Consider the following 24,444-nt stretch of genomic DNA (forward strand, 5'->3'; position numbering starts at 1 on the left):
CAGAGTATTTCACAATTATATTAACATAGAATTTTGTATTAAGATTATATAAAAGAAAATTCGAGCTGTCGAGCAACAAGGGCTGTATGCACATGAGCATTTCAGTTAAGGCACACCCGTGCAGCTTAAACGGAACAGTGCCTTTTGTGGGGGCGTCTACAATCAGAGGGTGCAGCCTCAGAATAGAGGGGCGTCCCTTTAGAACAGAGATGAGTGGGGATTTCTTTACCCAGAGGGTGGTGACTCTGTGGAATTCATTGCCAGAGACGGCTGTGGAGACCCAGTCATTGGGTACATCTAAAGCGGAGGCTGATAGGTTGTTGATTAGTGAGGTCATCAAATGTTACAGGGAGAAGAAGGTAGGAGAATGGAGTTGAGAGGGATAATAAATCAGCCATGATGGAATGATGAGGCAAACTCAATGGGCTGAATGACCTAATTCTGCTCCTATGTTTTACGGTCTTATGGTATGTAAGAGCAGTGCAATGTGGGGATCACAGCAGTGAATGCACACTTGTTTCAGGGTTGTGTGTTCCATGTTGCTTACAAGGTTAGAGGTTTGAGATTGCTTAATGTCATTTCCAGTACACAAGTGGAAAAGGAAAATGAAATACTTGTTGCTCCGGATCCAAAGCAGCACAAAAAAAACACAGTAAGATAAAGAACACAATAAAAATAAATACATACGATAGCTTATATACATAGATTGATTGTATGTCCATAAACCTTCCAAGGTGCAAATCCATGGTCTCACAAGACTAACGGATGCCTATTAATGTTTATAAAGTGATGTTAGGCACAGGAGTGTCTATACATAAGGTGACTCTGACAGGAAATGATAAAGTAGTGGTGGTTGGGGGTGTGGAGGGGTGGGTCAGTGGGTGGAGGTGTTGATCAGCCTTACTGCTTGGGGAAAGTAACTGTTTTTGAGTCTGGTGGTCCTGGTGTGGATGCTACGTAGCCTCCTCCCTGATGGGAGTGGGACAGACAGACCATGAGCAGGGTGGGTGGGATCCTTCACGATGTTACTGGCCCTTTTGTGGCACTTCACTGTGTCTATGGACTCAATGGCAGGTAGGCTGGTGCTGGTGATGCATTGGACACTTTTGACTACCGGTTATTACTTAGTGTAATAAAGTCTTCTCTCTCAGTTTTTAGCACTATGCCACATCGCGGTGGGGCAACAGATGAACCTCTACTGGCTGCACAAGGTAAGCGTGAAAGGATCCAGTCAGATCCAAGCACTATTCTCCCTATCTGTGAGCAGGAAATAATCTGCTGGAGGAACTCAGCGGGTCGGGGCTCAACCTTCGAAAGTTCGAAGTAAATTTATTATCAAAGTACATATATGTCACCATATACAACCCTGGGATTCATTTTCTTGCAGGCACACTCAATAAATCTATAGAATAGTATCCATAACAGTGTCAAGGAAAGACCACACCTACTTGGGCAATCAAGTAGAGTGCAGAAGGCGACGAGATGGGCAAATTAAAAAGAAAGAAATAATAATAATAATAATAATAATAAATAAATAAGCATTAAATATCAAGAGCATGAGATGAAGAGTCCTTGAAAATAAGTCTTTTGGTTGTGGGAACATGTCAGTTATGGCACATTCTGAATCAGGTTTATTGTTACTGACACGCATTTGTTGTTTTGTGGCAGCTGTACGGTGCAATATATAATCATACTATAAATTACAATAAGAAATATACCATACAGTACTGTGCAAAACTCTTAGGTATATATAAATTTAGGGAGCCTAAGACTTTTGCGCAGTAATATTATACATTGCACTGTATTGCTGCCACACAGAAATAAACAATTTCATGACTGATGTGAGTGATGATAAACCTGATTCTGATCTGGGGTCTCTGTTGTGGACTGAGAGTGGGAAGGGGGCAGGGAGAGGGGAATCTTGGTTGGGAAAAGGGGGAGGGAACAGGAAGCACCAGAGAGACATTCTGGAATGATCAAGAAACCAATTGTTTGTAACCGCATGTTGTCTGGTGTCTCAGGGCTGGGTGTGTCTGCATCCGAGCCACATCCCGTCACAAGCACTCCTTCCCTGCCACCTGTCCCTCACCCCTCCCACAGCTTTATATAAATTAAATAGGTAGTGCTAAAAAAACAAAATAATGAGGTAGTGTCATCGTCCATTCAGAAATCCGATAGTGGAGGCGAAGAAACTGTTCCAAAACTGTTGAGTGTGTGTCTTCAAAGTTAGTTTAATATCAAAGTACATATAAGTCATCATACACAACCCAAAGATTCATTTACTTGTGGGCACTCATAACAGATAGAGGAAACACCATCCATACATGACAGGATGGACCGATGTGCAGTAAAAAAAGAAATGATAATAAAAATAAATAAACAAGCAGTAAATATTGAGAACATGAAATGAAGAGTCCTTGAAAATGAGTCCATAGGTTGTGGGAATAGCGCAGTGAAGTTGAGCTAAAGTTATCCCCTCTGATCCAAGGCCCGGATGGTTCAGGCTCCTCTAGTAATGAGCAGAGAGTACATCCTGGGCGGTGCGAGCCCTTAATGATGGGTGTAGTGTTTCCGAGGGATCATCTCTTGCAGATGTCCTCGATGCTGGGGAGGCCAGCGCCCGTGATAGAGCTGGCTGAGTTTGCAACTCTGTATGGCTTTGTCCCGATCCTGTGCAGAGGCGCCCCCATACCAGACGGTGATGCATCCACTTAGGATGTTCTCCATGTACATCTGTAGAAATTGGTGACGTGCCAAATCACCTCAAACTCCAAATGGAACGTTGACTTTTCCTCTGCCAACTCAGATGCTGCTTGACCAGTTGAATTCCTCCAGCACATTGTTCTTTTGCTTCAGCTTACAACGTTCCAAGTTTTTTTTCAATGTCCTGACATTTCTGAAGATTTTTAAAGCTTAGCTTTATATATCACATGTACATTGAAACATTGAAGTTTACAATGAAATGCATCCTTTGCATCAAATCAAATCATCGAGGATTGTGCTGGCTCGCCCGTAGGTTTCGCCTTGCTTCTGGCACCAACACTGTCATGCCCACAACTCACTGACTGTATGCACGGTAACAGACCCTTCTGGCCCAGTGCCATGAGTGTTATTGTCAAGGGCAAATATATACCCTTCCCTCATGTATGACCCTCAATTTTCCTACACCCATGTGCCTATCTAAGAGTCGTTAAATGTCCCTATTATATCATCCTCTACAGCAGGGATGTGCAACCTTTTTTATGCCAGGGACCCCTGCTATTAACCAAGGGCTCCTTGGACCTCAGGTTGGGAACCCCTGCCTTATTTTCAGCCTCTCTGTGCTCTTGCAGGTTGGACTCATGGTGATCTTGGTGACCCTCCTCGTGGCCGTGGTATCAGTCAACCAGATGTGGAAGGAGGAATGGGACATTATTCTGATATCATTTCAGGTTAGTCGTGTAATCTCTTGGTTCATTCTGTGATTAGTTTTCTGTCCTGCTTGCTGTTTGACCAATTGCAATGGAGTTCTATCCTATGTTTGGGAAACAATTCCATGTAGAAGGAGGCAAATCATCTCCTGCCACTCACATTGGCTGGTTGAGGGATCTCTCCAACTCGAGTCGTAGAGCACTACAACACAAATCAGGGCCTTCAGGCCATCTAGTCTGTGCTGAACTGTTATTCTACCAAGTTCCATCTGCGTCTCGATTCATACATGAGAATGAGGAGGTGATAGACAGGAGCTACAGGAAGGTAGTCAACTGTAAACTGCAGGAGACAGGTAACTGGGTGACTGGAAAAGCACGGGAAATGCACAGCCAATGCAGAGTACACTTGTGGCCTGTCTGTCTGTCTAGGTTCCATATCCAATGCGGACGTTGGTGACCGTGGTTTCCTCGATGTGTAGCCACCTGGCTAGGCTTTTGATGTACATAAGCCGAGGTCTTCCTCTAGGTTTGCTCCCCTCGATCTTTCCAGAGAGTATGAGTTTTTCTAGTTCATCTTTCCGCATGATGTGTCCTAGCAATCTGAGTTGTCTTTCTCTTATTGTTGGTATGAGTGATCGAACTGCTTGGGCTCTTCTGAGAACTTCTTCATTTGATGTGTGTGCGGTCCATGATATTTTTAACATTCTCCTGTAGAACCATAATTCAGCTGCTTCTAGTCTCTTTTCCATTGCTGGGGAAATGGTCCTGCATTCACTTCCATAATCAGGATAGAATAAATGTAGCACTGCAGTATTCTGTTTTTAGTGTACGTGCTCATCTTTCTGTCTGTTAATATTGGCTTCATTTTTTGGAAAGCTTCTTTCGCCATTGCTATTCTGTGTTTGATATCTGTGTCGCACCTGCCATCACTTGTTATTAGGCTGCCAAGGTATCTGAATTTGTTGACTTGTTTGATGTTTGTATTTCTGATCTTGATCACACATCGTGGGATGTTTGTCTTTCTGGAGATGACCGTGCTTTCTGTCTTCTTGGTGTTGATTGAGAGGCCTCTGCGATTACTTTCTGTTACAAGTATAGTGAGTAGTTCTTGAAGTTTTGTTTCAGAGTCAGCTATTAGTACGATGTCATCAGCATATCTGATGTTATTTATATTATGGTCTCCAATTGTGAATCCTTTGATGTCTTTGATACTTCTCGAGATATTTTCACTATACAGGTTGAATAAGTCTGGTGAAAAGACACAACCTTGCCTGACTCCTCTCATGATATTCACATACTCACTCACTTCTCCTTCTGTTCTGATGGATGCTGTCTGGTCCCAGTATAAGTTTCTTAAGAAAGGTATATCTTTCCCATCTATTTCAAGCTCTTAAAGCATTTCCAGAAGATCTTGGTGTCTGACAGTGTCAAAAGCTTTCGTATAGTCAATGAAACATAAGTAGATGTCTTTTTGTACCTGGATGGCTTGTTCACAGATCATCCGTAGCATGAAAATTGTATTTCTGGTTCCAGTATTTTCCACAAAGCCACATTGTTCTTTGTATGTCCCAGGAAGATTTGCCTCCTTCATCCTGCAACAATTGAAAACGGTTTTTCACCTTGGTTGTGTACTCTGTTTTCAGATGAGGGTTATTTTGTAGTTGTTGATAATCCAATGGTTCTGATCTTTTTGGTTTCTTTAATTTTCTCATCTTTATTTTCATTTTGCAAATGACTGGTATGTGGTTGCTTCCACAGTTTGCTCCAGGGTAGCTTTTAGATTGAGTTATCAAGTTTTTGAATCTGTTACTGATTGTTATGCAGTTGATTTGATTTGTGTTGTTCCCATCTGGGCTTCTCCATGTCCATTTCCTTCTTGGATGTTGTTTAAACCAAGTGTTGGTGATTATCTGATTGTTTGTTTTACACCATGATACAAGCTTTTCTCTTCTTTCATTTCTTCCTCCCAATCCCTGGTCTCCAACAATATGGTCTTCTCTTCCCTCACCAACTTTTGCATTGAAGTCGCCCATGACTATGATGACTTCTTGTGATTTGCATTCTCAGACATCCCACCCTGCAAAAACTGATTTCAGGGAGGTAGCACCATCGATTTGCAGGAGACTTCCGGGAGAGGTGGGATGTCTGCAATAGAGTAGCTCCTTAGCAGCTGGCCAGCTAGTTTAAATAACGTTAGCTATGCTAATGAACGAATGACACCTGTTAAACTCACCTCAACATGTCTCTTAAAGTCTTAACCCACCATGGGCAATAGAAAAGTCACTGTTGCAAACAGTGCAGCGAGCAACACTGTCATTATTTTGACCCCTATTAGGCAGGGGTACACTTTAGTGTAGTCTGGGGTGACGAACATTTTATATATTTTTTGGAACACTCTGCTACTCTGACTTTTTTTGGAACTCTCTCGCTCTTGCTCTCGCTCTCTCTCTATTGCGTGCGCTCTCTCGCTTGTCACTCTCACTCGTGTTTGCTTTCTCGCTCTTGCTTTCTCCCGCTTGCTTTCTCACTCCCTCTCTCTCTTGCGCTCTCTCTGTCGCGGTCGCTCTCACTCTCACTCGCTCTCTCGCGCTTGTTTTCTTGCTCTTACTCTCTCTCATGGTCGCTCTCTCTCGCTCTTGTTCTCGCTCTCACTCTCTCACGCTTGCTTTCTCGCTCTCTCGCGCTTGCTTTCTCGCTCTTTCGTGCTCGCTCTCTCGCACTTGCTTTCTTGCTCTTGCGCTCACTCTCTCACTCTCTCTCACACGTTCTCTCACGCTCACTCTCAAAAAAATCAATTTCCGGGACATTGTATATAATTTGTGGGCATCAGGGAGCCACTATTAATTTGCGGGAGACTCCCGGAACTTCCGGGAGAGGTGGGATGTCTGCATTCTTCTGGTGCTTTGTCTAGGGAGTGGTAGAAGGCATCAGTTTCTTCCCCTGAGCTTGCCCTTGTGGGTGCAGATACTTGGATGATAGAGATGTTGTTTTGTTGTCCTTTTAGTCTGATTAGCATCATTCTGTCTGAGATATGCCAGTATCCTAGCAGGCTCTTGGATGTTTCTCTGTCTAAGATGATTGCAACACCCTTTTCATGTTGATCTCCAGCAGAGTATATCATCCTGTAGTTGTCTGATTGGAATACTCCAGTGCCTTCCCATCTTATTTCACTTAGGCCTAGGATGCTGACTTCTAGCCCCCTCATTTCTAAAAGCAAATACTCCAGATCCAGATGTAGTTTATCCTCATACCCAGGAGCGACACTTGTGGCCATTCCCCTCAATGATAAATATATAAATTTAGATACCATTGAGGGGGGAGAACTTACCGGGGGGAGCCACAGTGACCAGGTCTCTGGCACTGAGTCTGGTGCTGTGTCTCAGAAGAGCTGAGCGATGATAGGAGATTCCATAGTCAGAGGAACAGAGACAAGGTTCTGTGGGCATGATAGAGATAGAGACATCCAGATGGGATGTTACCTCCCTAGTGCCAGGATCAGGGATACCTCAGACTGGGTCCATGCATTCTCAAGGGCAAGGGTGAGTAGCCAGAAGCCTTGATACTGTACATATTGGCACCAGTGACACAGGTAGACAAGATGAGATCCTGAAGAGAGATTTTAGGAAGCTAGGTAGAAAGCTAAGAAACAGGCTCTCCAGGGTAGTAATCTCTGGATTGCTGCCTGTGCCACATGCCTGTGAGGGTAGGAATAGAAAGTGTGGCTGAGGAACTGGTGCAAGGGTAGGGGTTCAGATTTCTGGATCATTCGTGTCTTTTCTGGGGAAGGTATGACCTGTACAAAAGGGATGGGTTACACCTGAACCCAAGGAGGTCCAATAACCTTCTGGGTAACTTGACCCGAGTTGTTTGGGAGGGTTTAAACTAATTTGGCAGGGGGATGGGAACCGGAGTGGTAGTGCTGAAGATGTGGTAGCTGGTTTACGAAGAGAGGCAATGTATAGTGAGGAGCAAGAGAAAATCTGAAGATGCTGGAAATCCAAGCAACACACAAAATTCTAGAGGAACTCTGCAGGCCAGGCAGCATCTATGGAAGAATACAGTTGACGTTTCGAGCCGAGACCCTGCCAACTGTACTCCTTTCCATAGATGCTGCCTGGCCTGCTGAGTTCCTCCAGCATTTCGTGTGTGTGTTGCTTGTGTAGTGAGAAGAAGTCAGGGCAAAATTGCAGTCAGCAGGATGAGTTGCAACATAAAAATCAAAAGATGGACAAAATCAAAAAGGATGAATATGGGACTGAAGGTGTTATATCTGAATATTTGCAGAGTATGGAATAAGGCAGATGAACTTGTAGCACATTTGCAGATTGCAGGTATGATGTTGTAGGCATCACTGAATCATGGCTGAAAGAAGATTATAGCTGGGAGCTTAATGTCCAAGAATACATATTGTATTGAAAGGATGGGGAGGAAGGCAGAGGGGCAGGTATTCCTCTCTTGGTAAAAAATGAAATCAAATCATTAGAAAGAGGTGATAAAGGGTCGGAAGGTGATGAATCATTGTGGGTAGAGCTAACGAACTGCAAGAGTAAAAAGACCCTGATGAGAGTTATCTACAGACTCCCCACACAAGAGTATGGATGAGGTCTGCAAATTAAAAATGGCAATATGACAGTAGTCATGGGATGCTTCAACATGCAAGTAGATTGGGAAAAGCAATTTGGTGCTGGATGCCAAGAGAGGGAGTTTCTAGAGTGCCTATGAGATGGCTTTTAAGAGCAGCTCATGGTGGAGCCCACTATGGGATCAGCTATTCTAGATTGGGTGTTGTGCAATGGATCAGAATTGATCAGAGAGCTTAAGATAAAAGAACCCTTAGGGGAAATGATCGTAACATGATCGAATTCAACCTGAAAGTTGATAAGGAGAAGCTAAAGTCAGATGTATCAGTATTACAGTGGAGTAGAGGGAATTACAAAGGCATGAGAGAGGAGTTGGCCGGAATTGTTTGGAAAAGAACACTGGCAGGGATGATAGGGAGAGATAGAAGTCAGGGACAAGGAAGTGGCAGGCGAACTGAATAAGTATTTTGCATCAGTCTTCACTGTGGAAGACACTAGCAGTTTGGTGGAAGTTCCAGGTGTCAGGGTCATGAAGTGTGTGAAGTTACCATTACTATGGAGAAAATTCTTGGGAAACTGGAAGGTCTGAAGGTAGATAAGTCACCTGGACCAGATGGACTACACCCCAGGGTTTGAAAGAGGTGACTGAAGAGATTGTGGAGGCATTAGTAATGATCTTCTAAGAATCACTAGATTCTGGAAGGGTTCCGGAAGACTGGAAAATTGCAAATGTCACTCCATTTTTTAAGAAGGGAGAGAGGGAGAAGAAAGGAAATTATAGGCCGGTTAGTCTGACCTCAGTGGTTGGGAAGATGTTGCAGTCAATTATTAAGGATGAGGTCTCAGGGTACTTGGAGACATACAGTAAAATAGGCCATAGTCAGCATGGTTTCCACAAGGGAAAATCTTGCCCGATAAATCTGTTGGAATTCTTTGAAGAAATAACAAGCAGGATAGACAAAGTAGAATTGATTGATGTTGTGTACTTGGATTTTCAGAAGGCCTTTGACAGGGTACCACACATGAGGCTGCTTAATAAGTTAAGAGCCCATGGTATTACAGGAAATATTCTAACATGGATAAACCAGTGGCTGACTGGCAGGAGGCAAAGAGTGGGAATAAAGAGAGCCTTTTCTAACTGGCTGCTGGTGACTAGGGGTGCTTCACAAGGGTCTGTGTTGGAACTGATTCTTTTTATGTTATACGTCAATAATTTGGATATGGAATTGATGAAGAAGAAGAAGAAGAAGAAAGCCCTTAACTCTGAGTGGAGTCATCAGGATGCCATCATGATGGCATTTTTTTTAGCAGGCTTTCTTATTTTTAAGAGGCCGAGCTGCTAGCTCGATGCTGAACCCAGCACGGATGGAAAGTGTGCAAGGGAGATGGCTGGATTCGAACTCGGGAGCCGGCTGGATTCGAACTCGGGAGCCTTCACTCTGAAGTCCGGCGCGGATGCCACTACGCCATCAGCCAGCTATGGAATTGATGGCTTTGTTGCAAAGTTTGCAGACGATATGAAGCTAGGTGGAGGGGCAGGTCATTTTGAGGAATTAGAGAGGCTACAGAAGGAGTTAGACAGGTTAGGAGAATGGGCAAAGAAATGGCAGATGGAATAGTGTTGGGAAGTGTATGGTCATGCACTTTGGTAGAAGAAAATAAAGTGTTGACTATTTTCTAAATGGAGAGAAAAATACAAAAACCTGAGGCACAAAAGGACTTGGGAGTCCTTGTGTAGGATTCCCTAAAGGTTAATTTTCACGTTGAGTCTGTGGTGAGGAAGGCAAAAGAGATATTAGCATTCATTTCAAGAGGACTAGAATATACAAGCAAGGATGTAATGTGAGACTTTATAAAGCAGTGGCGAGGCCTCACTTGGAGTATTGTCAGCTGTTTTGGGCCCCTTGTCTTAGAAAGGATGTGCTGAAACTGGAGAGGGTTCAAAGGAGGTTCACGAAAATGATTCCAGGATTGAAAGGCTTGTCATATGAAGAGCGTTTGATGGCTCTGGGCCTGTATTCACTGGAATTCAGAAGAGTGAGGGCTGACCTCATTGAAACCTATTGAATGGTGAAAATCTGTGACAGAGTGGATGTGGAGAGGATGTTTCCTATGGTCAGAGAGTCTAAAACCAGAAGACGTAGCCTCAGAATAGAGGGGTGTCCTTTTAGAATAGAGACGAGGAGGGAAGCCTTTATATATATTTAAGGCAGAGGTTGATAGATTCTTGATTGGTCAGGTCATGAAGGGACACAGGGAGAAGGCAGGAGAATGGGGCTGAGAGGAAAATTGGATCAGCCATGATGAAATGATGGAGCAGTTCTTCTTCAGACTTTTGGTGTCTTGTTTGCTTCTGTCTCTCCAGGTAATCCCAGGCAGCCTCGATGGTGTTGAGATCAGGGCTCTATAGAGGCCATACCGTCTGAAACCAGATAAAAAATCTAGGGTGCCTAAGACCTTTGCACAGTACTGTCTGTATATGTATAAAAATTAAATGTTTTGCAAAAAGGGAGCAAAAATAGTGAGGTAGTGTTCATGGGTCCATTGTTCATTCAGAAGTCAGATGGCAGAGGGACAAAGCAGTTCATAAAATGTTGAGTGTGTGTCATCAGGCTCTTGTACCTCCTCCCTGGTGGTAGCATTGAGAAGAGGGCACGTCCTGGGTGGTGAGGGTCCTTAATGATGGATGCTATTGGCCATTGCTGCCCTGGGAAAAAAATCTGACTCTCCACTCAATCTATCCCTCGTCATCTTGTACACCTCTATCAGCTCACCTCTCATCCTCCTTTGTGCCAAAGGGAAAAGAGCCAGCTCGCTCAGCCTAGCCTCATAAAACATTCTCTCTAAGCCACGCAGTATCCTGGTAAATGTCCTCTCTACCCTCTCTAAAGCTTCCACATCCTTCCAATAATGAGGCGGCCAGAACTGAACACAATAGTGTATGACATCTAAAAATAAAAAGTATGTTGGGCTATGAATAAAATAATATTTCTAATAAGTCTGTGAATACAGAATCACAAAAATAAAACTATTTCTAGAAAGTCTGCAAATCTGGAACTACAAAAGGCCAGAGGGTGCTGGATTATTGGTGTTTTACTCTTTTGGTGTATTAGACTGTGGAATTAAGGTGATAACGTGTAATTGTTTCTGTATCAATGAACTGATTTCATTTATTCTTTCTTCCCCTGCACAGGCCACTGCACCCTTCCTTCATATTGGTGCAGTTGCCGTGGTAACGTTGCTGGCCTGGCTGGTTGCTGGGCAGTTTGCTCGCTCAGAGAGAATAGGTATGTACTGTCCACCGTTGTCTTCCTGGACCACCCTGCTTCGGCCCAGGACTTTTCAGTGCGGAGGATGGGGGTGTTTTCACCTCCTGAGTCCGGGCACCTCCCCTCATTCTTCTGTTCGATCATCTGCCCTCTGACTCATGGTATCATACGCTGTGGAAACGGGCCCTTCGGCCCAGCTGATCTATGCTGACCCAAGATTCCTATCAAAAAGTCCCTTCTGTCCACGTTTGGCCCAAGTCCCTCGAAAACTTTCCCAACCTGTCCAAGTGTTTTTTAAATGTTGTCAACGTACCTGCCTCCGCCACTTCCTCTGGAAGTTTGTTCCAAATACCGACCACCCTCTGGGTGAAAAATTTGCCCTCAGTCTCTATTAAATTTCTTTACTCTCTCCCTAAACCCATGCCTTTTTGGTTGCCTTTCTCTGGGGAGAAGACTGGCTGTAAGGTTGGCCACATTCAGTGAGATAGAATCAGAGGGTGGTAGAGTACATCAGCCCTTCTGCTCTATGTGAACCAAACTTGTTCCACACTCACACCACTCTCTGAGAGGAGAAATCCCCCCTTAAATATTTTACCTTGCACCTGTAACCTACAGGACCTATAAAAAATATTCATCCCCTCCCCATGGAAGTTTTCATGTTTTATTGTTTTTTACAACAATAAATCACAGTGGATTTAATTTGGCTTTTTTGACACCGATCAACAGAAAAAGAGTCTTTTGTGTCAAAGTGAAAACAGATCTCTACAAAGTGATCTAAAACAATAAAACTTCCGGGGGGGGGGAATAAATATTTTTTATAGACACTGTATGACCTCTAGCTGTAGTCTCAACCAACCTCAGTGAAAACAGCTTGCTTGCACTTAATGGGAATCAGAATCTGGTTTCATACGCGTGGAATTTTGTAGTCTTTGCGGCAGCAGAATATTGCAATATAAAATAAGAGAAAAATGTGTATTACAGTAAGTATATATATTAAATAGTTATATTAAATAAGTAGAGCAAGAATAGAAATTAAAAAGTAGTGAGGTGCTCATGGATTGAGTGTCCAGTCGGAAATCAGATGGAGGAGGGGAAGAAGTTGTTCTACACTCCTCATAATTTTGGATACTTCTATCAAATCTCCCTTCATTCTCCTACGCTCCCGGGAAAAACATCCTAGCGTACCATACATTAAACAGAGTGACCTTTATGAGCCATTACCCAAGGGCTAAGCGTTTCCTTCGAGCCATAGAGTTGAGAGTTAGAGTCAAGTTGTCTACCTGAACTAATCCCATTGACTGGAAAGGAAGGGGCAAGAAGCCAGAATAAGAAGCTGGGAGGTGATAGGCAAGGCCAGGTGAGGGGGAAGGTGCGTGGGTGGAGGAGGGATGAAATAGGAAGCTGAGGGTGATAGGTGGAAGAGGTTGAGGGGTGAAGAGGAAGGAATCTGTTGGGAATGGAGAGTGGATCATGGGAGAAAGGGAAGGAGGAGGAGGTGGGCAGTTGAGGAGAAGAGAGGGGGTGAGAGAGGAGCCAGAATGGGGAATGGAAAAAGAGAGAAGTGGGAGTTGAAGAAATTGGCATGCTGAAAGTGTGTTCCTGTTTGCCCTCAGTGTTTCAGACTTTCCTGCTGCTGCTGTACCTGGGAGTCCTTGTGTCCCTGTACCTGCTACCGTTGTTAATCTGGTCGCCATGCATCATGAACAAGGAGAAGCTGGGCCGGAGACCAGACGTCATCGGAAATGGAGGTGTGCGGATGGTAGGTAACCGCTGACCGAGGAACGAGCAAAAGTCCGGCAGTAAGTTGCACTGGCCTGCCTGCAGCAAACCATGAGATAGCGACACAAAATGCTGGAGGAACTTGGCAGGTCAGGCAACATCAATGGAAACGAATAAACGATCAATGTGTCAGGTTGAGAGCCCTCATCAGGGCTGGAATGAGAAGGTGGGGAGGGCAGGAATGAGAAGGTGGGGAGGGCAGGAATGAGAAGGTGGGGAGGGCAGGAATGAGAAGGTGGGGAGGGCAGTTTTTCTTGTGGCGTGTCGCACCAGACAGTCAGCCATTCTTGTCTGGCGTGTGGTGTCAGGGTTGGTCTCCTTTCGGATTAACCGTGTCACGATATGAACGTTGCTGACTCGACCCTTTTTTTTACAAGGCCGAGTGCCTAGCTCGACGCTCAACCCAGCATGGCTGGAAAGCATGCTCGGGGGGTGGCCGGACTTGGATTCGAACTCGGGAGCCTTCGCTCCGGAGTCTGGCGCTGATGCCATTGGTGCGGCAGTGGAAGGAGGGGAAGGATTGCCCGTCATAGCACACCTGGTTGAGGACATGGTTGAAGAGTCGGAGAGAGGCAGAGATCACAGAGGGGCAGCAGTGAGAGAGCGCTTCACTGAACTCCCATCGAAGAGAAGGTTGAAACTTCTTCAGGGCCGGTGTCCCTTGAAGAGACTTCGCAGTGGAGCAACAGATGATAAACACAAAAGATTCTGCAGGTGCAGCAAATCTGGAGCTTCTGTAGATCCATTGCTGGTCTACTGCAAAGTTTCTTCAAAAGTGTAGGGGGAGCTTCACTCTGTGTCTGACCCCAGGAGTGTGTGATGGGGCAGTGTACAGGGAGTTTCACTCTGTGTCTGACCCCAGGAGTGTGTGATGGGGCAGTGTACAGGGAGTTTCACTCTGTGTCTGACCCCAGGAGTGTGTGATGGGGCAGTGTACAGGGAGTTTCACTCTGTGTCTGACCCCGGGAGTGTGTGATGGGACAGTGTGGAGGGAGCTTCACTCTGTGTCTGACCCCGGGAGTGTGTGATGGGACGGTGTGGAGGGAGCTTCACTCTGTGTCTGATCCCAGGGGTGTGTGATGGGACAATGTGGAGGGAGCTTCACTCTGTGTCTGACCCTGGGAGTGTGTGATGGGACGGTGTGGAGGGAGCTTCACTCTGTGTCTGACCCTGGGAGTGTGTGATGGGACAGTGTGGAGGGAGTTTCACTCTGTATTTGGCCCTGGGAGTGTGTGATGGGACGGTGTGGAGGGAGCTTTGCTTTGTATTCGGCCCCAGGAGTGTGTGATGGGACAGTGTGGAGGGAGTTTCACTCTGTATTTGGCCCCGGGAGTGTGTGATGGGACAGTGTGGTGGGAGTTTCACTCTGTATTTGGCCCCGGGAGTGTGTGACGGGACAGTGTGGTGGGAGTTTCACTCTGTATTTGGCCCTGGGCTGAGCAGGAGTGTTGCAGGTGGGTCTAACTCACAACCTACATCTCTGAGCCGCAGCTAACGGATATAAAAAGACAAGTTGGCAGGTGAATCCTCGAGTGATTGCTACGTATTTAGCACAAGACTTTCACGTGGTTTCACTTGCTGTCAGAGCAGGATTTTAAACTGCTTCCTGCACAAACAGGACAAAGTCTACACAGCCTCTGATGGTTCCCTGGGGGGATCAGAAAATGTGCAGTTCATACGGTAATCCTTCATAAGATCTTGTTGTTACACAGAGTGGTCAAGGAAGGCTGCAATCTATTTTTAATGTCTATTTCCTGTCAGCAAGAAATGAGGACCTGGAATAGTTCTGTAACAGGAGAGGACATTGTATTGCAGCTGTCGCTGGAACGAGGATTGTTGACAATTGAGACGTGGTCTACTACATTCTTAGTTGAGATTTCACAGCGCGGGTTAGACACAGGGTGAAACTCCCTCCTAAACACAGGAGATTCTGTAGGTGTTTGAAATCCAGAGCAACACCCACAAATGCTGGAGGAACTCAGCAGGTCAGGCAGCATCTATGGAGAAGAATAAGGAGTCAACATTTCGGGCCGAGACCCAATGAAGTCCTGATGAAGGGTGGCACACGTTTAGGTGTGCTCATTGGTGGGGAGGGCTTTTCCTGTGATCACTGGGCCATATTCACTACTTTTCATCGGCTTTTCCATTCAAGGTAATTGGTGTTCCCATACCATGCAACCATTCAGGATACTCTCCAGTGGGTATCTATCGAAGTTGGTCACAAACTTCTAAGAAAGTAGAGGGGCTACAGTGCCTCCTTTGTAATGGTACTTATGTGCTGCACCCAGGACGTAACGTACAGAAGAGATGTAGTAGAGATGAGCCAGTCCTCATCAGAGTTTGAGAGGGTCAGCAGTTTTAAATTCCTCAGTGTTATCATTTCAGAGGACTTGCCCTGACCTCAGCAGTATCTCTACTTCCTTAGAAGTTTGCAACCAACGAAAACTTTGACAAACCTCTATAGATGTGTAATGGAGAGTATATTGACTGGATGCATCACAGCCTGGTCTGGAAACACCAATGCCCTTGAATGGAAAATCCTACAAAATAGTGGAGATGGCCCAGTCTGTCACAGGTAAAGCCCTTCCCACCACTGAGCACATCTACGTGGAGCGTTATCGCAGGAAAGCAGCATCTGTCATCAGGGACCCCCACCACCCAGGCCATGCTCTCTTCTCACTGCTGCCATCAGGAAGGAGGTACAGGAGCCTCGGTACTCACACCACCAGGTTCAGCAGTAGTCACTGCCCCTCAATCATCAGGCTCCTGAAACAGAGGGGATAACTTCACTCAGCTTCATTCATCCCAGTATTGAGCTGTTCCCACAACCTATGGATCCACTTTCAAGGACTTTTCATCTCATGTTTTCCATAAAGTCTGCAAGAAAATAATCTCGAATCTCAGGGTTGTATATGGCAACATTTATGTACTTCATTATACATATACTTTGAACTTTTAAATAGAGCTCCCTCTCCAGAGCAGTGAAAGCCTGGGTTTGAGCAGTGTGAAGCTTTCTCTTCACTCTCCTGCGAATTACGTGATAAATAATTAAATTCAGCGTTAGACATGAGCAGAGATTCTCATTTGAGATTCTAATGTTGAAACATTTTCTTTCAGCGTTATTTGAAAAGTTATTATCTTGCGCCACCATGTGGCCATTGTGAGATTTGCGGGTAATTGAAACACCTTTTTGAGCAGGTGTGGCCTCTAGGCAACAGCAAGGAGGTGGTGAGAGCCCCACACCTCTGAATTTGGTATCTTCTGTTACGTACCCCGTAACTGGGTTGCCAAACCAGCAGAAATGGATCACTCAGTTGGAGTCTGGAGTACTAGAACTAAGAAAGTTTTATTAAAGAAACAAGCAACACAGTAATCGAAAGGATAATAAATGCAACAGTTCAGCGATGATAAACACACGTTCACAGAATTAAGATAACAGCATCAATCAAGCTCTATCGTTGTCTAGGGGTAAATGACCAAATTTCAAAGTGACTCAAAGTTCAGTCCAATTTAGTAGTTCAGTTTGCAGTAATCGTTGCCATGGCGATAGACAACGTGGGGGGAGGGAGAGAGAGAACAGGAACAACTGATCATTCAGCACGGCTTCCACTCACAGACCGGCGATATTGCTCACAAGCAACTTTTGGGCAGGTCCTTGGTGATGTCACCTGAGGTCACCGACTGTGACCCCTCCTCTAGATGCGGTCGATCCTCTGCAGTGAACCCGGCACCCAGGCAAGGGCGGACACACACCGGGTTCCCGCTGATCGTACCTTTCCACCCTGGCCATTGTCCGGTACTTCCCACCTACTCGTGAGAGGCGCACCGCTTCCGGGGTCTCGTTACCTCGGGTGTCGTGTGTGTCCTGCCTTAGCGAACCTGCCCCTTTTTATCCCCCTGCTGGGGTATCGCCTGTCCATCACTTCAAACAGTTCAGGGTTCAAAGGGGGAGCTGCTCCAGACAGCTCTCTACACATCTCCAGGTGCTGTTTCATTGTGTCCCTTATCTCTCTCTTGAAGACAGGTGGCAGACCAACTGCTGATCACACAGGACAGCTAACATCTTATCTATGTGTATTCGTCACACTTCACATTCTTGGGATCGATCCCATCTATGGCTCGTAAATTTACAAAGAACCCTGACGCAGGGTTTCGTCCTGAAAGGTCGACATTGCTTTATACTTACAGATGCGGATCGACTGGTTAGATTTCTTCCAGGAGATTGTTTTTCACTCCAAGTTCCAGGAATCGGAATCAGCTTTAACGTATGTAATGAAATTTGTTGTTTTGTGGCAGCAGTGCATAGCAATAGGAAATAATAAAAATTATAAATTACACTAAGAAGTATATATAACAAAATAAAATTTAATTAATAAGTAGGCAAAAAGAGAGGGAAAAGTACTGAGGTAATGTTCACAAACAAGTGAGAATATGCAGATGCTGGAAATCTACAACAACACTCACAAAATGCTGGAGGAATTAAGCAGGTCAGGCAGCATCTATGGAAAAAAATACAGTTGACGTTTTGGGCCGAGATCCTTCGACAGGACTGGAGAATAAAAGATGAGGAGTAGATTTGAAAGGCAGGGGCAGTGGAGAGAAAACAAGGTGATGGGTGAAACTGGGAGAGAGGAAAAACTACTGAGGTAATGTTGCTGGGTTCATTGTCCATTCAGAAATCTGAGGGCAGAGGGACATCATTAAATCGGGAACAGAATCAGGTTTTTTAATTCTGTCTTATTTGACGTGAAATATGTTGTTTTGCAGCAGCGGTACAGTGTATAAATTACAAAATTAATAGTGCAAAAGGTAGTGTTCATGTCCGGTTCAGAAGAACCTTTCTCTTCTCTCACTCTCATCTCGCTGCTGCCATGAGGGAGGAGGTACAGGAGCCACAGGACTCGCACCACCAGGTTCAGGAATAGTTATTACCCCACAACCATCAGCCTTTGAACCAAAGAGGATAACTTCACTCAACCCAACACTGATCACACAACCTATGTACTTACTTTCAAGGACTCTTTAACTCGTAGAGAAGTACAGCACAGAAACAGGCCTTTCAACCCATCTAATCCATGTCAAAACCATTTGAGTGGCCTACTCCCATTGACATGCACTGGGACCATAGCCCTCCATACCCCTACTATCCGTGTACCTATCCAAACCACGCCCCATGTTGAAATCGAGCTCACATGGACCATTTGTGCTGGCAGCTTGTTTCACATTCTTACCACCCTCTGAGTGAAGAAGTTTCCCCTCATGTTCCCCTTAAACTTCTCACCTTTCACCCTTAATCCATGACCTCTGGTTGTAGCCCCACCCAACTTCAGTGGAAAAAGCTTACTTGCATTTACCCTGTCTATACCCCTCATAATTTTGATAACCTCTATCAAATCTACTTTTATTTATGATGTTCTAAATAATAAAGCCCTAACCTATTCAATTTTTCCTTCTAACTCCAGACCCGGCAACATCCTTGTAAGTTTTCTCTGCACTCTTTCAACCTTGTTTACATCTTTCCTGTAGGTTCATGTTCTCGATATTTATTGCTTATTTATTTATTATTATTAGTTTGTGTTTTGTATTCGCACAATTTGTTCTCCTTCGCAGACTGGTTCTTCGCCTGTCTTTGTTGTGTGTGTTTTTCATTGATTCCACTGTGTTTCTTTGTAACTACTGTGAATGCCCACAATAAAATGAGTCTCAGGGTTGTATATGGTGACATATTTGTACTTTGATAATAAATTCACCTGGAATTTGAACTTTGAACTTTGAAATCTGAAGCTGTCCCGGAACCGTTGAGTGTGTGTTTTCAGGCTTCTGTAGCTCCTTCCTGTCCCCAATGGTAGTCACACGTAGAGGGAACGTCCTGGACGGCAAGGGTCCTTAATGATGCATGCCGCTTTGTTCAGTCACCACCTTTTGAAGGCGTCCTTGATGCTGGGGAGGGTTGTGCCGCTGATGGAGCTGGTTGAGTCTGCGTACAACTCCCTGAAACCTCTTGCCATCGTGTGCATTGGAGCCTCCATATCAGATGCAACCAGCCAGAACGCTCCCTGTGGTCCATCTGCAGGAACTTGTCACGTACCAAATCTCTCCAAACTCAAAGTTCAAAGTAAATATATTATCAAAGAATGTATATGTCGCCATATACTGCTCTGAGATTCATTTTCTTGCAGGCATTCACATGGAAAAAGTAGAATTTGCTAAGAACTGTACAGAAACAGACATCGCCAATGTTGAAAAGAAGACAAACTCTGCAACTACAAGACAAAACACTGAATTATAAAGAGTCCTTGAAAGTGAGTGTGTAGGTTGTGGAATCAGTTCAGAGTTGAGGTGAGGGAAGCTCTCCATGCTGGTTCAGGAGCCTGGTGGTTTTGGGGTGACAACTGTTCTTGAACCTGGGGTGTGGGACCCAAGGTTCCTGAACCTGCTGCCCGATGGTAGCAGTGAGAAGAGCGTATGGTGTGGGTGGTGGACGTTCTTGATGTTGGACGCTGCTTTCCTGTGACGGTGCTCTGTGTGGACGTGCTCAGTGGTGGAGAGGGCTTTGCCTGTGATGGACTGGGCTGTGTCCACCACTTCAGCCACAGGTGAGAGCTGAGTATCTGCTGGGGTCCAAAGGTGAGTGAACTGCCTTTGACCAACAAGCCCCTTCACCAAAGGTGCTACCCCTAATATCATTTATGGTATACTTTATGCACTGCACTGCTGCAAAACAAAAAAAATTCACATAATATTCGTTCGTTTGTTATGTGCCATGTCATTTGACGTGGGTGATCATGGTCTTTCCATGACAGTGATTGTTCTTGATCAATTTTTCTACAGAAGTGGTTTGCCATTGCCTTCTTCTGGCCAGTGTCTTTACTGGATGGGTGACCCCAGCCGTTATCAATACTCTTCAGAGATTGTCTGCCTGGTGTCAGTTGTCGTATAAACAGGACTTGTGATATGCGCCAGCTGCTTGTACGACCATCCACCAGCTGCTCCCATGGATTCACGTGATCCTGATCAGGGAGCTAAGCAGGTGCGACCCCTTGCCCAGGTGTGACCTGCAGTCTAAAGGAGGGAAGGAGTTGCTTACACCTCCTTTGGTAGAGACGTATCTCCAGCCCACCACCCAACATGTCATAAAAGACAGTGATAATGAACCTGATTCTGGAGCAACAAACAATCCCCTGGAAGAACTCCTTACGAAGCAGAGCCATAGATATGCCTTCTTTCCGGTTGTATCAATATGCTGGGCCCAGGACAGATCCTCGGAGTTAATAGATAGATACATAGATAGATTAATGGTAGGGGTCCTTGGCATAAAAAAAAAGTTGGGAACCCCTGCTCTAGAGTTTACAGAAAAAGGTGCCGAAAGGAAAAAAGAAAGATCATTCGGTGAGCGACAGTACTGTGGGCAAAAATACCTTGTTAATGAGAGAGGTCAAAGGAGTATGGCCAAACTGGTTCAAGCTGACCGGAAGGTGGCGAACAAGAGAAAATCTGCCGATGCTGGAAATCCGAGCAATACACACAACATGCTGGAGGAACTCAGCAGGCCAGGCAGCATCTGTGGAAAAGAGTACAGTCGACGTTTCGGACCGAGACCCTTCGGCAGGGCACCGTTACAACAATGTTGTGCAGAAGAGCATCTCTGAGTGCACAGCATGTTCAACCTTGAAGTGAGTGGACTACAGGAGTAGAAGACCATGCTGGGATCCACCCCCTTACCTAATAAAATGGCCACAGCGTTATATGTAACAGTATATTGCAATGCACTGCTGCCGCAAAGCAACACATCTCACATCGAATGCCAGTGATAGTAAACCTGAGTCTGATTCAGAGGGAGGGTGAGCAGAAAAGTTTCCCAAGGATGGTACCAGGCCAGGAGGGTTTGAGTTGGAAGGAGAGTTTAGGTAGGCTGGTGCCATTTTCTCTGGAGTGAAGGAGGCTAAGATGTGCCCATGTGGAGGGTTATGAAATGACAATGGCCATAATAAAGGTTGCAGACTTCATTCCCCGATGTACAAGAGTCTAAACTAGAAGCCATGAGTTTAAGGTGATGAGGGAAAGATTGCTAGGAGGCCTGAGGGGCCACGTTTTTCACACAGAGTCTGGTGGAACGAGGGTGCCAGAGGAAGTGGTTGAGATGGGAACTCAATTTCAAGATGGCGCCGAGCTGTGATGGCCGTCAGGTTTGTGGTTCAGACTTGTTTTAGGCTCGTAACGATGGCTTCTGGGGAAGGCGTGGTAGGTTAGGGGTTGGGTCAGGGATGAGGTGAGGGGTCAAGGGCAGCAAATGAAGAGTTAGAGGAAGGAGCTGGAGGTTGGAGTTCAGGTCAAAGTGCTCCGAGGTCGAAGGCCAGTGATCACCAAGGATGGAAATCTGAGGTCTGTGGGCTCCAAGAACAAGAGGTAGTGATCACTGAGGTCGGCGAGTCCTGGGGGTGGAGTCCGAGGTCAGCGAATCCCAAGGTTGAAGGCCTGAGGTTGGTTGGCAGGTGCCGGGTTTGGAGGCCTGTGATCAGCAAGTATTAAGATTGGAGGCCCATGGTCAGCAGTACAGGGACCGAAGCCCAGAGGTCGGGCTCCTGAAGCTTGTGAGTCTGGGGGCCGGAGGCACGGAGACAGCCTGTCCTGGGTCGGAGGCCTGACTTTGTGTGTGTGTGGCATGAAGGGTTTGTTTTGCTATTGTTACTTGTACATTGGCTGCGTGTTCTGCTAATTGTGGGCACGCTATGTTGACGCTGGAGTGTGTGGTGACCCCAGCATATCCTCAGATTGTGTTGGTTGTTAACACAAACAACACATTTCACTGTATGTTTCAACGCTTATGTGATAAATGAATGAATAAATCTAAATCTAACTATAATGTTTAAAGGCATTTGCCTTTACGGACAGTTTGTCGAGAGGAAAGGTTGAGAGGGCTTTGGGCTCCATGGGACGAGCTTTTGGACGGAATGGGCATGTTAGGCCAAAGGGCCTGTTTCTCCGTGGCCCAGTGCATCTTGGGAGGGTGCCTCTGCTGACTGACCTCCCTGGCCTTGCGGTAATCCCTGTCCCCTATTACCTCTCTCCTCAGCTAGCCCCGGAGAACACCCTGATGTCCTTCCAGAGGGCGGTCGAGCAGCAAGCGGGTGGCTTCTTTGTGAACATCACCGTCAGGTGAGTGGTGCGGGAGGTGGGTGTTGTCGAGCAGCGAATTGTTACTGGTGGGATCTTGCTGTGCACCAGGCACCCACCCCGGAGCAGGCCTCTCAGGGAAGATACTCGCGTGGACGGTAGATTGTCCTACTTTACGCAGGGAAGCAGGGAGTCTGCAGAAGGACTTGGACAGATTAGGAGAATGGGCAAAGAAGTGGCAGATGGAAAACAGTGTTGGGAACTGCCTGTTTGTGCACTTTGGTAGAAGGAATAAAGGTGTAGACTGTTTTCTAAATGGGGAGAAAATTCAGAAATTGGTTTTGGGCCCCTTATGTAAGAAAGGATGTGTTGGCATTGGAGATGGTCCAGAAGAGGTTCACAAGAATGATCCCAGGAATGAAAGGGTTAACATATGAGGGGTGTTTGACGGCTCTGGGCCTGTACTTGCTGGAGTTTAGGAGAATGAGGGGAGATCTCATTGAAACGTTAAGAGGGCCTCGATAGAGTGGATGTGGAGAGGATGTGGGGCAGTTTAGGACCTGAGGGCACAGCCACAGAAGAGAAGGATATCCCTTTAGAACAGAGATGAGGAGAAATTTCTTTACCCAGAGGATGGCGAATCTGTGGAATTTATTGCCACAGATGGTGATGGCGGCCAAGTATTGGGATGTATTTAAAGAGGAGGTTGATAGGTTTTTGAATGGTCAGGGTGTCAAATGTTTCGGGGAGAAAGGTTAGCATGGTAGCATATTTGGTTAATGTAACTGTTTACAGGGTTCAATTTCCGCCACCACCTGTAAGAAGTCTGTACGTTCTCCCCATCACCACGTGGGCTTCCTCCACCTGCTTTGGTTTCCTCCCCCATTCCAAAGATGTCTGGGCTAGCGTTAATAAGTTGTCGGCATTCTACGTCAGCGCCAATAGTACGATGGTACTTGCGGGCTACCCCCAGTGCATCCTCAGACTGATGGTCATTTATGCAAACGATACATTTCACTGTATTTTTTGATGTACGTGTGACAAATAAAGATAATCTTTAACTTTATAATCTTTAATTGGATTGGGAGGGAAAATAAATCACCCATTATCAAGTGGTGTGGCTGTTCTGATGGGCTGAGTGGCCTTATTTTACTCTTACATCTTATGGTTTGATTGAAATTGTTGCCAAGAAAGGCCCCAGGTAAACGTGCCAGACTCCCCACCTGGCCCGACCAGCAGCTCTTGGCAAATGCTCCCTCATCCGTTGGCTGATTTCTCCTGTTATCTGTTCTTCAAGTTACGATGGGGTCCTGTTCGTGGTCCACGACACCACTCTGCGACGGACTACCAACGTGGAGGAGGTCTTTCCCGACCGGGCCTCTGACAATGCAGCCATGTTCAACTGGACAGACCTCAGAGGTCTGAACGCTGGCCGCTGGTTCTTCCAGGTGGGTCCACTCTCCTCTCCTTTCCAGTACCTTCCTCCCCGCTTCCCGTCTCTTAACCCTTCCTTGCAAAACTCCCCCCAACCTCCCTATTGAGTTCACCCTCCCCAACAATCGCCAGTTCAAGCAGATGCTGGAAATCCAGAGTCACACGCACAAAATTCTGGAGGAACTCAGCAGGTCAGGAAGAATCTATAGAGAGAAAAACACAGTCAACATTTTGGGCCGAGACCCTTCATCAGGACTGGAAAGAAAGGAGGCAGAAGTAAGAATGTTGGGGGAGGAGGACAAACTGGAGGGTGATAGGTGAGACCATGTGAGGGGGAAGCTGATTGGATGGGTGGGGAAGGGAGGATGAAGTAAGAAACTGGGAGGTGATAGGTGGAAGAAGAAGGAATCTGATGGAGAGGAGGGTGGCCCATGGGAGAAAGGGAAGGGGGAAGGGAACCAAAATGGAGAATGGAAAAAGAGAGCAGAGAGAGGGGAAGAAGTTACCAGAATTTAGAGAGATTAATGTTCATGCCATCAGGTTGGAGGTGACCCAACATGAGTGTAGTTTCGTTAAGGCACAAGAGGAGGCGATGGACTGACACGTCAGAATGGGAATGAATAGTCAAATTTAAATGGTTGGCCACTGGGAAATCCACCCGGTTGGTTCAAGAGTCCAATAGCAGCAGGGGAGAAGATACTCTTAAGTCCAATCACACAGGATATTCATGAGTGGTGGAGTGGAACCAGGATAGATGTGATGGCCCCCTTTCTATAGGAGGATCCCCAGGGTAGGTGAGACCAAAACTAGGGTGCTGGGGTTTACGGTGAGACTGGAAACATTTAAAATGGACATCAG

At 45.9% G+C, this 24,444-nt stretch overlaps 1 protein-coding gene across 5 annotated transcripts in view; it reads left to right on the plus strand.

The window, feature by feature from the left end:
- gdpd5b (glycerophosphodiester phosphodiesterase domain containing 5b) overlaps window positions 1-24,444 on the plus strand; it is a 291,231-nt gene that overhangs the window by 215,443 nt on the left and 51,344 nt on the right. For all 5 annotated transcript variants that reach the window (XM_063054660.1, XM_063054665.1, XM_063054662.1 and 2 more), the window contains exons 5-10: window positions 1,152-1,211; window positions 3,333-3,431; window positions 11,184-11,277; window positions 12,873-13,018; window positions 22,112-22,194; window positions 23,450-23,600. In XM_063054660.1, coding sequence (XP_062910730.1) covers window positions 1,152-1,211; window positions 3,333-3,431; window positions 11,184-11,277; window positions 12,873-13,018; window positions 22,112-22,194; window positions 23,450-23,600 — 633 coding nt within the window. The remainder of the gene's footprint in view (window positions 1-1,151; window positions 1,212-3,332; window positions 3,432-11,183; window positions 11,278-12,872; window positions 13,019-22,111; window positions 22,195-23,449; window positions 23,601-24,444) is intronic.

The sequence above is a fragment of the Mobula hypostoma genome, chromosome 7, assembly GCF_963921235.1.
Source record: "Mobula hypostoma chromosome 7, sMobHyp1.1, whole genome shotgun sequence".
In the NCBI taxonomy this organism is placed as follows: Eukaryota; Metazoa; Chordata; class Chondrichthyes; order Myliobatiformes; family Myliobatidae; genus Mobula; species Mobula hypostoma.